We start from the raw sequence: 14,884 nt of genomic DNA, 5'->3' as shown, positions 1-14,884 counted from the left end.
AATTCTTTATTTATTAAATTAAATAAATATAGTATATGTTTTAATACTTCAAATATGATATATTAATTATGATATTCATTAATTACAATATATTTATTAAATATTTCAAGTATTCATAGACGGTTGCTTATAATATAATAATCGACTGCATTAAATAAGTTTGACCAAACAAGCAATAAAGTCTAACACATTATGGTGTCTAACACATTATGGTGAAATCATATATAAAGATGATGCAAATATTTATTCTCTTTAAGCAAAACAATTTTTTGGCCAAATTTGTGTGACTCAATTGCAGCTTTTATATTGCTCTCCAAGTTGCTAGTTTGAAGGGAAATCACAACTTAGTAATTTAGAATTTAAGTGAGGTAAGCCATGAACCAACTTCTTTGATTGCATATTCAGCACAGTTGCATGATGAAAATGAGCAAACCTCTATCTTTTTTATAGTGACCGGATAAGCTGCTTGCTCCTTCTTTATTGGATCAAATGAGAAACTTTTCTCTCTCATTTTGATACTTAAAATTTTATGGGGGGCATTCTTTCTGTAGTTTCCATAGCGTAATCAAGAAACTCACATCTTAACATAAAATAAGAAAGTTCATACCATAGTCCATAAATAAACAAGATACATAGATGGATTAATGTAACACAATCAAATTAATAAAGCCTACGATTACTCAACCAGTAGCAAATGAAACAATCCAGTTTCCGTCAGAAAAGAAATGAACAACCTACAAATTGGACATCTCTGAATCTAACAAAGGTCGAAATAATTCTAAGTAGACTACAGTTGCTAACTTATTCGTCAATAAATGCTCTATATATCTTTTCTCTACAGAAACAGCTAAACGAAACAACCATCAAAACCCAGCGAGTAGGGAGGTAAACTCTTTCTTGTCTTGAAATTATATATACATATTGCACAACAGTTGTTGAAACACCCAGTTGGGACTTGGTAGGTTCTTCGTTTTTTGTCACACTTGTTCGTTTCCCTTGAGAATATTGTACTTGCAGAGAGGACAAGTTGCATTCATCTTCAGCCATTTCACAATGCACGAAGAATGGAAATGATGGTTGCAGGGAAGAGCATGCAGCTCTGCTCCATCCTCGTATGAACAGAGGCATATACAACATTCCTGAAAAGCAACAGCAGATAATAATAAAATAGACTCCTGAAAATCAAAAGTTGAATTATAGCAGACTGTTTTTACAGTCCACAAATGAAGCGTTCTAATCTAAGTCAAGTGATTTTTTTCTAATGGAAATAATTTATTGTAGAGGAACGTATTCAAGCTCGAATCTTGCATTAAATAAAAAATCATAATAATTGAGTTTAGACTACAAAGCAACATACTAGAAGAGCTCAGGCCTACATACATTTTCAACTAGGTTCCTCAAGAATAGTTTAGCAATATCTTCATTAAAACTATCTACACAAATAAGTAGCACCTAATAAGAGCCTCCTTAGCTAACCCTTTTGTTTCATTATTATTATTATTTGCTTGGTGACTTCATCTATAATAAGCGTCAAAGTGTACACTTCTTTTCTCCCCTCCTTTAATGCCAAAAGAACTCAGAATAGAGCAAAAGAAGCGCACCATAAAAGCAGCTAAAGATAAGCATTTTTCCATTTACTTTCAATGAGATCCAGTTGAATGCTTCATGGGCCATTATACGTGGAGAATAAAATGCAAATATAGTTTTTTTCGATTTTCTCAGACTTCATTCATAGTAGTGCATGATAATGAATAAATTATTTTATTTCATATAAATCATTTTTTAACCCAGGTACTAGGTTGTAACCTCTTTGGACCTTCTAAACTTAACATATTAAATTTGGAAGGGAAAAAAATATAATATCACCAGTTCAGATGTTTAACGCAAACTTTGAACCTCTATCAATTATTTCACAAATTTCTAAAATATCAAGGATTATAGAAATTAGCTCATGAATATGGGACCAAAGTAAGAAACCACGGAACTACTATTTGAAGTTGGCAACAACAATTTCAGTACTAGTTGTAGAAATTGCATTTATTATTTTCCCTCCTGGTTAACCAGATTCACACACATGAACACAAGAAGCCACGGTATAAATCTTTGTGCATTGACCAAAATAGAAAATCAGAGAATTATCAGTTTCTATTTCATAGAAGTGATGAACATCAGACAAAAATAAATTGCATTTTGAGAAGAGCATACCGCATCCTCGAGTAGAAGTGTTCGTTCATTTTCCAAGTAAGCACTGCTGGTTTCTATGGGAACCATTGATCCAGCTCCACCACTAGGTTTATCCACATCACTTAATATTCGAAATTTGTATTTCGGAAGCATGCTAAGATCTGCTTCTGACGCACCTTCCTATGTCATCCCGAAACAATAGGAGAAACATTAGAAGGTTCACTATTTTGAAATATTTTAGTCAGTCTAAAATATTTTTCGTTCATACCTGTCCTGCAACAGCATAGAGAATAGCAATGATGCAGGGCAAACAACAACAGAGAGCAATGCCAATCAAGCATGCCAAGACAACACAAAAGATGGCAAAAAAGACATCAAATGCCAGAAAGACAACAGCCAACCTGTAGAATTACAAAAAACAGATTTTTTTTGTTAGTAATGTTACAAAATTCAGCAAACAATTTATCAAATAAAAAGAATTAGCAAGTATCCATACATTGCATGGATATTTATGAATATATGCAAAAATATATAACTTCAACATATATTTTAAGAAAATATAGGTTTAATTAAAAGATTATTTTATAGGCAAGAAAAAATAAAATACAATATAAAATGTATTTGAAACTCTTAGAATGTGAGTTTGGGCCTAACTTAACCCCAAAAACTAACTGAAAAAAAATGGTTTCTTCATTACACTTAATGTTGATTGGAAAAAATGGGTTTTGATAATAAATAAAAAAACTAAAGATGTCCTTTGATTGAATAACTAAAGAGACAAAAAGAAATTTGATATAAAAGTTTGAAACACAAGTCACTACACAATATGAAAAAACACATGGCTGCATGAGAAGAAGGATACAGCACAACTAAAGCTTATCTTATTTTCAAAAGTGGAATACAGTAAATGCCCATTTTGATCCTCCACAGTCCACACGACTACACGCAGCATCTCATTTGTTCTCCATTTATTGGGGACATCAAATTAATCCATCAATAGCAAATAATGAAATCAATTTTAGCCTTTTACGACCAATTTGATGGCATCACTTGTATTTGAAAGACCATAGTGATATATTTATGAATGTCCACAATGAGCATTTAATAAAAAAAAAATTAAAAAATGTGTAAAATATGGCTAAATATTAGTCACTAATTGCTATGGGAGCTAGTACCCTCTTAAAAACAATAGGTACCCAAAGGAATCTCCATCCTTCTGTTCCTCAAAAGAAATAAATGAAAAATGATCTCATATGTATATGCATTGTTCAGGCACCTGAACAAATAGCAAATATCATCTGTATATGTGACTCTACATGTATAGATAGATATCAGAATATTAAAATTAATATACAAACATTATTTTAGATGTTAGAAATAAAGGCTTACCAGTACAATCTTGGGGCATCTTGCAGAAGTATATCGCCACCAGAGACAACCCAATAAAAGCCCACTATCCACCAAATGAATGAAACCCCGGTATTTAACGACTCACATTGTTTTGCGAATCTGTTTTTTAAATAATCAAAATCAGTGTCAACCAAACTTAATTATATAGTACAATCCAGAGAAGTATCAAGTAAAATATAATAAGCAAACATTATATAAGGCTATAGCAGATTAACATGCTTCATCAGCCAAGGTATTTGGGATAAGAACAGATATCTTGTTTCCTTTTCTCAAAGATATGATAGTCCTGTCCTGTGGACTGCGGTAAGTCCTCACATTACAGTACACAATCTGAGGTAAAGCTTATGTGCCAAAAATATCTACAGAAGAATAACATTTACTGAAGCCTAGATCAAACCATAAATTCTTTCAATATTACCAGACATATACTAACAATCTTTTTATCAACTATCAAGACTAACCCTTATTTAGTCAACAACATTATAGTGACTGCAATTTATACCATTTCTTAACTACCCATGAAGTCTTGGAAACTTTATATACTTAAAAGCCTTTAGCAGAAAGAACAACTATTCCTCTATCACATTAATTAGGTCCAAAGATGAATCTATCACATTAGTAAATAACCACAAGAATAAACAATCACAAGAATACAGAAAATTTTATACCAGAAGGCTGATACAAGGGGGAAAATAATGAATATTAATTGCAATCATATCTGTAAACCTACAGGTAATATGCAAAGCAGTAAAAAAGTCGCAGTAAAATCTAAAAGAACATGTATAGCATAGTACACTATGAAGGAAAGCCACATTCGATTGGCTATCTTGCTCACTCCTGTATCAATTAATGTTGAAAGAACTTAATTTACATAACTATAACATGCTTCAATATCTTCAAGAAATCCATGACACCTAAACAACTATACTATACGCTTATGTTGTCAAGTGCAAGCCCACAAATGATCTTATCTCTTACAAAACACCAATCCATCCAAAACTTGAGCTGAACTTAAATTAATGAATGAAAAGTGGAAATAAGGATTGAACACTACTCTACTGAATTAAAGAGATTATTCCATCCCAAAAACCAAGTCCCCTTAAATCTTAAGTTGTTAATGTTTCAAAGGTACAGGTACAACTAACTGATACACTGTGTATATAAAAAAAAATTGAAACATCAGGATACAGGTAAGACATGTCATGTTTCTATCAAATATTAAATTAGTTAAATATAAAACGAAAACAAGTTCGAAATTAAAACTTAAAACCCTAGCATCCAAAAAATTCAAAATAAATTAACAAATTTACTGACTAAAGAAAAACCTGCTCAGTAAAATCAAACCACTACAATCAAGTTGAATTGAACAGAACCCACTCAGATAACATCGAAACCAAAAGAACAATTCAGCTCAATATGAACAAAATTGAATTGAACTGAACGCACCTGGAGCGAGACGTGCTGCCAGAGCTCCCATCTCCGTCGTCACTGTAGTCGTCATCGTCGCCGCTGCCGGCGTCGCTCTCCACGTCCCGCGCCCTCTGGCTGCCGCTGCGAGAGTCCCTCCGGCTCCGGCGCCGGTACTCGAGCCACACGAGCAACACGTGCACGAGGCACTGCAGCGCGTACCCAACGATCCACACGCGGATCGGCGTGGTCGGGTGCTCGGAGGTGGTGCATGCGAGCATAGCCGCCGAGACGACCACGAAGGCCATGTTCCACGACATGTCGAGCGCCACCACCGGCTTGGAGTAGCCCCAGTCAGCGCGGCGCTCCTCGAGCTCACGCGCCGCCGTCTCACGTACCAGCATGGATGGGCCACGGCGGCCGGCGCGGCCGAGAAGGAGCGCCAGCGCGGGGGCGGGACCTCGGCCGGCATCGGTGCGGGAGCGGAGAAGCGGCGTATAAGGCTCCGGCGCCTCCGTGGGCGCGGTTTGTGATGACATGGCAGGGCGAGGTCTCTAGAGAGGGAAAGAGTGAGAGCGTTGCATGATTAAAGAGGGGAGTGGTGTGATAAGAATTAGAAGAGAAGAGTGATTTGTGTTTGGGAGAGAGAAAGGAGAAGTATTAGTAGAAGGCGTTGAACGGTGGATGGGTGTGCTTCTTACTTCTTGGTAGAATACTTGCAATTCTATTCTATGGACAGATGCCCTTTGCTTTTATCGATGCTACCTGGGACCAAAAATATTTATTGTTTAGTGCGATTTCTTCTATACCTCTCTTATACACATTTTCATTTTTAACGTACTTATTAATATTGCTATTTTATACAATTAGAAAGAATAGTTTTGAATAAAGCTATCTTATAATTAATTTCTCATTAAATATAGTTTCTTTTGTTATTAAATATATTAACGATATATACTATATAGTTTTAATATTGAAATGATAAACTCAATTAAAAATGTATGAATATTGATATTATAAACAACTAATATAAATACTCAATTGTATAATAATTTTACTATATTGCTAATAATTGCTAAATTCATTTAATCAACCCTAATTCCACGAAGGACTAAAAACATACCCAAAAAAATTGCAGGAACAAGAATCAAACTTTTCCAATTTTATAAGAATAAAAAACAATATTAGCAACAAAATAACACAAGGTTGGGGAGTTGGAAGATAAAAGGAGGGAGGAGGGGGGTTTACAAAATTCATTCGAGAGATTTGAAAGATGGATTCCTACTATTAGCATAAAAATTGAATTAAATCATAATTCCATCAAATGTTGTCGAAGCATCTTTGAGCTTGATTATGGCTATACGGCTTCCCTATAAAATCTGAAATGATGGAAAATTGAATGGCTTTCTTTTACAAAATGGTTTGCTTGGATGCTTTCATTACAAAATTGATGACGATAGAAACAATGAAGAGACAGAATAATAATACAAGATGTTTAGGAATTTCAGCATTTCTTCTTCCACCTTGGCTGCACATAAATAAGAGCTCAGAAGCATCAGGTTGAACAACTACTCCAACGAAGTCACCTAAAATACCAATAACTTCTTAGTAAACCACTGGCAACATGATAGCCTCTCAAATCATTCCTATCAGGCGGCGTGCCAAATCAGTATGCAATGCATGGCCACCCTGCATCAAGGATAGATCAATTGCATTAAAAATCATGCTCATCGCAGATCTTGAGCATAATTCAAATCCGGAAATAGGATTGTAGAACATGAATAGCATGTTTTGCTTCATATGAAGTCAACAAAAAGCCAATTTAAATATTTCAAAAGGGAGGAATTGAATAAATTAGGTTGCACAAAATACATCATCTTGACACAATGAAAGTCAAATTGACAAATGAGAATATTAAATATAGGGAAGACAGAACCAAAGGCACATGCCTTGTACGCAACGATATGAGCCACTGGGAGTCCTTGATTCCCAAACTGGGCAAACAGTGACAGATCACCAATAAGGTCTAAGATCTTGTGACGACATGGTTCATCACTGAAATGCAAAGGTGGATTCAACCAACCTTTACTGGCACTGCAAAAAATAAAATAAAATAATAATTATACAATGAATAACATAAAGCTAGAAGCACATCTGGCAACATGGGGATCATCAATGATTCAATGCATAACTTTCTCGTGTATCACCAGATCCCATAGAACTATCTACACAGTTTGCAACTTTGTACCAACATAATTTCATTTGGCCAGCATATTACTGAATCAAAGTTTCATGTGTACTCCAGCCTAATCTACAGATTCAATGTGATTAATTTCATCTCAAAGTAATATTTTATGTTAGATATGAACAGTTGACAACAACCAAGTCTGGAATCTCCACAAAATTATTTGTGTGTTGTTTCAAACTCTTCTTAAGTAATGCTGCATAAACTTATTTACTCCGGTATCATAGGCTATCAAATTTGTTCACTATCTATCATATAGCAAAATATATACCTGCACACAATGGCATTTTCTAGAGAACCTCCTTTGATAAGTCCAGCATTGCGCATTTGCTCAACCTGCAAGAAATTTTAAGGCAGAGAGAGGCATATGAGTAAACTGCAATTGGGTACACTACAATGTGTGGCTACCCTCATATCTAGTTAAACATAACACCAAATGTTCAAGTTCCACATACAAGTGACATCTAACATCTTAATTGGTTTTCCACTATATGATATATAGTAAAGAAAACAAACCATTATGTGAATAACTATATTATAAATGGAAAAACATTAGAACTAACCTCTTCATAAATGCAGAAGGTTCTTGACAAAGCTATCTGCATGGAATACACCAAATTATCCAAGGGGGGTGTAGAAAACCACTGGCAGCCAATAACAGGTGCCTGCAAAAGAAAGGAGGGAACTTAAGAGTACAGTTTGGTATTTATAGACAGTGCTGTTATTAGGACAGCTGTCATGGGGAAATAACTACCTTAGTGAACTAACTAACTAGCTTAAGTCTACCCGAGACTGCGGTTGAATAACTGCAGCTCTCTTACAGTACTCTAATACACATGAATCCGTGGAAAAGCAGCCTAAAAGAGTGTCTCATATTCCCCCAAGTTCCAACAAAGCAAATATGTTTAGGTGCTGCGGGCTTCAAGTGGTACATGGAGAGGCTGCCAACAACGAAACCTTCGAGTTTGGACAGTTGAAACTTGGCACTTAGAGGTGTTGGTGGCACACAAACATAGACATGGACACAGACACATAGACATGGCTAATGTACATAATACAAGACATTGGGACATAGCAGCATGTGTGTTTGGGTGTCTGTGTATTAAAGTTAAATAAAAATAACATACACAAATATCTAAATCCAGAATCAGGATTTATATATTTAACTTAAAATAACTTGCCAAGCATTACATTTCCCTTGGATAATGAGCCCTACAAAAAAAATACTAAGGCATCATTTTATAGTGTAAGCATCATTTTACATTTCCTCTACAGAAGTTTATTTAGCATTTTATATCTTTAAAATGCCTACTTCAACCAAATGTCCAAATGTACCCAGTCAGCAACCAAGTTCCTTTTATCTGTAAAACTAAAATACTAAATGCTATAATCTTGACTTTAGACACAAATCTAGACATTGTTCTCATGATGGGAAGCAGATTAACAGGGGTAATGCTCAAATCCATGAAACACGATCCCTTTGTTTAATAATAGATGTCTGGTAAGAATAGTATAATAAAAAAAAAACATAAAGACATAGGGCCAATCTAGATAAACTTATTGAAAAGTATTTATAGGAGAAAAGAGGAGGTAAAATGAACCAAAAAGCTGAGGTGGATAAACCAATTTTAACTTATACGAGAAATTTTATTCTTCTTATCTCTTAATTTTCTTCTCCTATAAGTGCTTTTTGAGAAATTTATCCAAACTAGCCCATAGAAATCTCTAAATGACATGCCAAAAAAATTTTGATGATTGATATTCTCAAATCTCAATCCAATGTATCATCAGCCTATCTTTACCTGCGAAAAGTTAATGCCATAAGTTATTCGAACCACTTCTGAAGGAAATGCAGCAACAAAAGAATCATTTCTCCAAGCATACACTGGTTCATTCACATGTGGTGCCATTTTCTCAACACTTTTGCCATCAAGATCAGTGGCCACTGTCAAACCAACTTCTTCCACTGCAGCCACCCATTCCCTTGCTGACCCATCAAATATAGGAATCTGTATGAGAATTAGAAATGACAGAAACACATAAATTTCTAATACAAACTATTGGTTACAAGAACTAGATAAAGGGGAGTGGAAAGGAGGAAAGAAAAAATATTCATCAATATTTTCCACAAAATACTTTATCTTTATTATGATAAAGCTGAGCAAAGGAAAATATCCAAGAAACATAAAATAAACCAATACTATACAATAGATTAGAGGGAATCCATTTCATAACCAGTATCTGCAAACTGGGACAGTTAGCGAGTTTTCGATGAACTAATTATTCTGTTTGCCACTTTGCCAACTATAGTAGAGTGTACATTTGTTGATATAAGTCATTCAAAATGTAGATTAAGGACCTGTTTGGATAAACCTTTTTATAAAGACTTATAGGAGAAGAAAATAAGAAAGTAAACTCAATTGAATTTTTCCCATAAGTTAAAATCAGCTTATGCACTTTAAATTTTATAGAAGTTCTTTCATCTAACTTCTCCAAAAGCTGAGGTGATTAGTTGATTTTTACTTCTGGAAAAAAAAAACTCAAAATTCATTTTATCTTCTTATTCTCTTCTCCTACGTGCTTATAGAGAAATTTATCCAAACGGACTTAAGAATTTCTAGTCTAATCTAAATATTACAGGATCAAAATTTTACACTTCACTTTCTTAAAAGTAATTAGTAGCTTTGTTTTAACATCACCCTTTTTATCAACAACATATAGATAACCTATACGAAATCCTAAATTCTTACATTTGTTTAGTAACAGAATATCTATTTGGTAAGGTGGAATGTAAATAAGAGGACAGAAGAGCTTGGAATTTGAATGGAAGGAAAATTTTGAATATTTAGCAACTTTTCCCTTTGTTTCCTTTTCACTTCTTCTCCAACCAAACTTACAAGAAAATACATCTATATTGTTTTATATTTCTTCTCTATTTTCTTCAACTAAACTATCAATTTGGTCATTAAAGTATTATTGTATCCTAAATAGTCCTTAAAGTAATAAAATTATATAAAGTATAAAGTAATCCCTAAAGTAGTATTGAATATCCATTAATTTAGTCCTTATATTGATATATTTCACTAATTATTTAGGAATTAATTTGAAGAATTTTCCAATACTTTGAGAGACAATTTAGCATGATATTCAATACTTAAGGATTTCTTCTATACCTTTTTCCTTCATTTAACTATTTTGAATAGAAAATAGTACTCTTGGGGCATTTGGTAGGGGAGAAATTTTTCGTTTTCCGGAAATTCTAGGATGGGAATCTTAAGGGGTGTTTGGTTTAGTTCTTTCCGGAAATCCTAGGATGAAAATCTTAAGGGATGTTTGGTTTGATTGTTTTCTGTTTTCATTTTCACTGAAAATAAAAAATGGTGATCAAAATATGTTTGGTTGAATTTCTGTTTTCATTTTCAATGAAAATATTTTTTCAAACGAATCAAAAACTGGAAATAATAAAATCTCGTTTTCAGTTGAAATCATAAAACTCATTTTGGATAAAATGAAAACGCGGTGACAAAAATGTAATTTTAAACAAATTTAAAAATATATTTCCTTCTGAAAACACATTTTTAGTGTTTTTATTTCTTGAAAGCAGAAAATAAAAAGTCAAACCAAACATGTTTTCAGAATCCTAATCTTTTGAAAATGAATTTTCAAAAAATGAAACCAGGAAATGTAAATGCAAATGCAGACCAAACACAGTGTTTGTTATTTATCTTACAAAATAAACATTTCTGAGAAAGAATGTTTCCCGTAAATGTCTTTTTAACTATTTTTCCACATAAGGTGAAATACTTTTCTGAGTTTAATTTTTGTATGTACTGTAGTAGAAATGTTATGTTACTCATTTAAAATAATTAAAATATCATGTTACTCATTCTATTCATTCCCAATAATTGAAACATTCTATTCATTCCCAACCCAATAATTCGAACCATGATTGCCGGGAATAGAAAAACTGTTTTCCTACCAAACACCCCCTAAGGATAAAATTGATAGGTTACCTCTGCGTCGTGTCCTTGAGTATCCGAATCCTCAATCTCGATCCTGCAATTATCGACACCCGAAGCCTCCAAAGCCGAAAGCAAGTGCTCCACGGTTCGAATTCGGAACCCGCCTTTGTACAGAGTGGTGCAGAGGGGCGAGACCTGAGCGAATTCAACAGAGGCGGGAACGAAATTGGAACGAAAATCGAAGTACCTGCCTCGGGAAGCGCGTTCGGGACACAGTCTCACCGTCGAAACCTTTCCCGAATGCAACGCCTTGCCTTGCCGCTCCACGCAATCCGCTAGGGTTTGCTGCAGCCTCCCAGTCTGCATAAAGGCGTCAAAAGAGCTTAAGAACGTCCTTTTGGAAAACTCCTTGTACATATAAAAAGCGTGAATCCAAATGCACTATAAGAGTAAATGATAGTCTGAAAGTAGAGTATGTGCATGGTTGAATTAAATTTGGGAACTAAACAGTCGATAGTGCATAAAGAACATGAGAGAGAGAGTACGAACTCTATTCCATGAGACCAGTTTTGATGATCTGAGAGCGTTGGAGGAAGACATTATGCATGAGTCTCGCGACACTCAATAGTGAACATAGAGCAGCGGCAGGTGGCAAAAATCTTGCATCTGATACCATATATCTGATGCACCTAAAAGCAGTGTTATCATATAATAAGGTAATTTTTGTTTGGATAACATATTGAAAATTGATTTTGGACTAAAATGTTGTTTGGAAACTTAGTATCAAAATAGATTTTCGATGTGCAATTTTCAAAATAAGTTTTTTTTTCTTTTTCTATATATGTATTTTGTTTTATAATTTATCATATCATAATTGTCTTAAAAATGCATTTCAGTGTATAAAGGTATTTAAGATTTATTAAATCTAATATTTTATTAGATTCACACTTTTATTTAGTTTTTATTCATTGTTAATATTTTATTAGATTCACACTTTTATTTAGTTTCTATTCATTGTTTATCACAATGAATCTTTGTTAACACAATAATCCTTAAACACATTAATCATTTTCAAAGTCATCATACAAGCATATACTAATTTCTCAAACCTCAATCCAACAATGATATTTCAAGAATAACACTTAAGATACAAGGAATTCATACTCAATTTAGTTCAATTCTTAACTTATCAATGCTTAATAAAAGTAAATTATTCTAACATAACATTAAAACTTACTCATGTTATTTTGAAGCCTTTATTCTATAAGAAAAATCCAATTCATGTCTATTTGGAAGTCATTCAGGACATGTATTGGAGAGAGTGGTGCTTAAGCATAGTCTAATTGCACTTTAAACGTGACTGGCAGACTAAAAAACAAGTCAACTTGTGCTTAAGTACCACTTATCTTGCCTTTAAGCATCATTTGCATGGCAAAAACACTTGTGCTTGCATTTTTTTTCCTGAAATTGGTCATGCTTAAGTGTGAGTAACCCCCTACTTAAGCCTAAACAAATGCAAAGCTTAAAAAAAAAAAGAATTTTTCACCTTCAATGGCTTCCAAAAGAACAATCTCAATCATATCAACACAAGTTGTCATACCATTGAACACCAAAAATGACAAATATTTACAAGTTATAACAATCTTAGCAAAAAATTTAAAGAAAAATTATCTAAAGTAATGATTTATGGAGAGACATTACCTAAGCTCCTACAATACACTTAAATTGAATACTCCATGGGCAAGCAAGAACAAGAATGAATAACTCTTCCATACCTTAGTTGGTGCACGAAAAATGAGAAACGATGAGTGGTAAGACTCAAGGAGACAAGCAAGAAACAAGAACTTTGTCTCCTCTTTTGGGTGTTTTCACTATTCAAATTTTAGCCATAAATAACTAAAGTGGGATTAAACAAAAGAGACAAATTTGTTTTTACCAAATGAAGTAAATCCCAGGTTAATTATCATGGGTAACTAGATTTTAAACCCGTACGATGTTGGAGTTGGTTAAAATTAGATTTATTTATATTATATTTATTGTTTTATATGTACATAAATAATATTTTGTTTTTAGGATTTGGTAGCATTTTAAATATAAATTATATAATTATATTAAAATTGAAGAAGATTATATTAGTTATATTTTAACTGAGCAAATGTTGCATACACAAATTAATTGATGGTCTTGATGCATTTCAATTTTAATTAATTATATTCATTACATCAAAATATTAAATACGCACACAAAATCAACATACAAAAATTAGTTATAATAATTTTTTTACTGTATTTGTTAGTCCTAATATTTTTAATACTAATTTGTGTAGACATAAATTGGAAAAAATAATATTTGCATGTTAATCTTTTAGTATTAATATATGTATTTGCAGAAGATATTTATTTATTTTGTGTGTGTAATAGGAAAATTTTAATTTAAAAATGAAAATTAATTAATAAACAAACAAAAAATATATGTCATGTTGTTAATGAAAATAACTTCAGATAACGATGATTTGTTGAATTTCATGCTCCCATAGTATCTTTTGTCCAATTTGATTAAAATGCTTCATGCAGGGGCTAGCAATATAACTGTAAATCATAATGTTAATAAATATTCAGACAACATGAGATAATACAAAGAAAACAAAAATGAGAGAAAGAAAATAAAATAAAAACTAATCACACGCTCCCGATACTAAAAATGTCAAGCATACCCAATACTACAATAGCCAAAACAAAAAAAAAATCAAATAATCCTGAAATAAAATGCACATAACAATGAAAAATGAACATTAAGAAAAAATATTTCATTTGTTTTAAGGGGAAAACTTCATGTACATCAAAATGGAAATCAAATGAGAAAGATTCCAAATGTTACTAAAATAGACAATATAGTAATTGTAAAAGAAAAGAAAACACAAACAATGAGCATGGAAGAAGAAAAATGATTTGAGAATGAAATAGATGAGAAACTTTAGTGATGCAATATTGAATGAAGAGAAAATAAAATGCGGAGTGTGTCAAATTTTAAATAGAGAGTATAACAGTTACGCAATAGTAAAGTTGCTAATTGAATTTAAAAGGACACATTGAATACTATGTAATACAGTTTTTTCGTTTAATGATAGCAAATACATGCATGCGGGTTAGAACCAGAAAAAATAGTTTAGAGAGGAGAAAATTTAACATATGATAAGCACGATTAATAATAATTCTGTCATTTAAATTAAGCGTGATGTGGAATTATCGATTACATAATGAAAAAACATCTATTGGAATATGTTAATTTTTTAAATGAATCTCAGAATCTCAATAAATTAGTTTATGATCACTTTTGATTAAGAAATATCTTGATTAAAAAAAAAATTGTCTCATAAAAATGTAAAGTGATATCATTTATTTTATGTGAATAAATAAAATTTAAAATATTTTGTGACTTATAGAATATAAAAGATTAAATTGTATTTTTATTGGTCCATTCATTATGTAAAATCAGATGATACAACGTTTATGTAAACAATAATATCTTAATAAAAATTAAATTCATAATTTTTTATTGAAAGAAAAATAATATACCACTAAGATACTTACTTTATTTAATTAATAATATTAATATTATTTTTTTATATATTATTAGTTAAGAATTATTATTTTTTTTTCAAATTATTAAAATTTAT

The 14,884-nt window shown here is 32.4% G+C and overlaps 2 protein-coding genes across 2 annotated transcripts; both read right to left on the bottom strand.

The window, feature by feature from the left end:
* Positions 1-587: 587 nt before the first annotated feature.
* On the bottom strand, positions 588-5,740 carry LOC114384520 (E3 ubiquitin protein ligase RIE1-like). The gene is made up of 5 exons (XM_028344217.1): positions 5,041-5,740; positions 3,574-3,693; positions 2,453-2,585; positions 2,206-2,364; positions 588-1,139 (listed from the first exon to the last, which is right to left on the bottom strand). The coding sequence occupies exons 1-5, from the start codon at positions 5,538-5,540 to the stop codon at positions 978-980; spliced, it is 1,074 nt and encodes a 357-aa protein (XP_028200018.1). The 5' UTR covers positions 5,541-5,740; the 3' UTR covers positions 588-977.
* Positions 5,741-6,257: 517 nt separating this feature from the next.
* On the bottom strand, positions 6,258-11,884 carry LOC114384510 (probable UDP-3-O-acyl-N-acetylglucosamine deacetylase 2, mitochondrial). Its single transcript, XM_028344208.1, has 7 exons — positions 11,758-11,884; positions 11,260-11,568; positions 9,049-9,255; positions 7,810-7,911; positions 7,518-7,582; positions 6,951-7,095; positions 6,258-6,690 (listed from the first exon to the last, which is right to left on the bottom strand). The coding sequence occupies exons 1-7, from the start codon at positions 11,806-11,808 to the stop codon at positions 6,637-6,639; spliced, it is 933 nt and encodes a 310-aa protein (XP_028200009.1). The 5' UTR covers positions 11,809-11,884; the 3' UTR covers positions 6,258-6,636.
* Between the last annotated feature and the right edge of the window lie 3,000 nt (positions 11,885-14,884).

The sequence above is a fragment of the Glycine soja genome, chromosome 2 (genome assembly GCF_004193775.1).
Source record: "Glycine soja cultivar W05 chromosome 2, ASM419377v2, whole genome shotgun sequence".
NCBI classification, from domain to species: Eukaryota; Viridiplantae; Streptophyta; class Magnoliopsida; order Fabales; family Fabaceae; genus Glycine; species Glycine soja.
Note: the sequence above shows the minus strand (reverse complement) of the source record. Positions and strands in the feature narration are given on the sequence as shown.

Bases quoted from the DNA above. Each gene is read 5' to 3' on its own strand.
- LOC114384520 (XM_028344217.1), bottom strand. From the start codon at position 5,540: ATGTCATCACAAACCGCGCCCACGGAGGCGCCGGAGCCTTATACGCCG. The intron at 2,365-2,452 runs GTATGAACGAAA...GGGATGACATAG, and splicing joins TCTATGCTGTTGCAGGACAG to GAAGGTGCGTCAGAAGCAGA. The intron at 1,140-2,205 runs GTATGCTCTTCT...GTTGCTTTTCAG, and splicing joins CACTTCTACTCGAGGATGCG to GAATGTTGTATATGCCTCTG.
- LOC114384510 (XM_028344208.1), bottom strand. From the start codon at position 11,808: ATGTCTTCCTCCAACGCTCTCAGATCATCAAAACTGGTCTCATGGAAT. The intron at 7,912-9,048 runs GTAAAGATAGGC...TTTCTTTTGCAG, and splicing joins ATGGCATTAACTTTTCGCAG to GCACCTGTTATTGGCTGCCA. The intron at 7,096-7,517 runs GTATATATTTTG...TATTTTTTGCAG, and splicing joins GAAAATGCCATTGTGTGCAG to TGCCAGTAAAGGTTGGTTGA.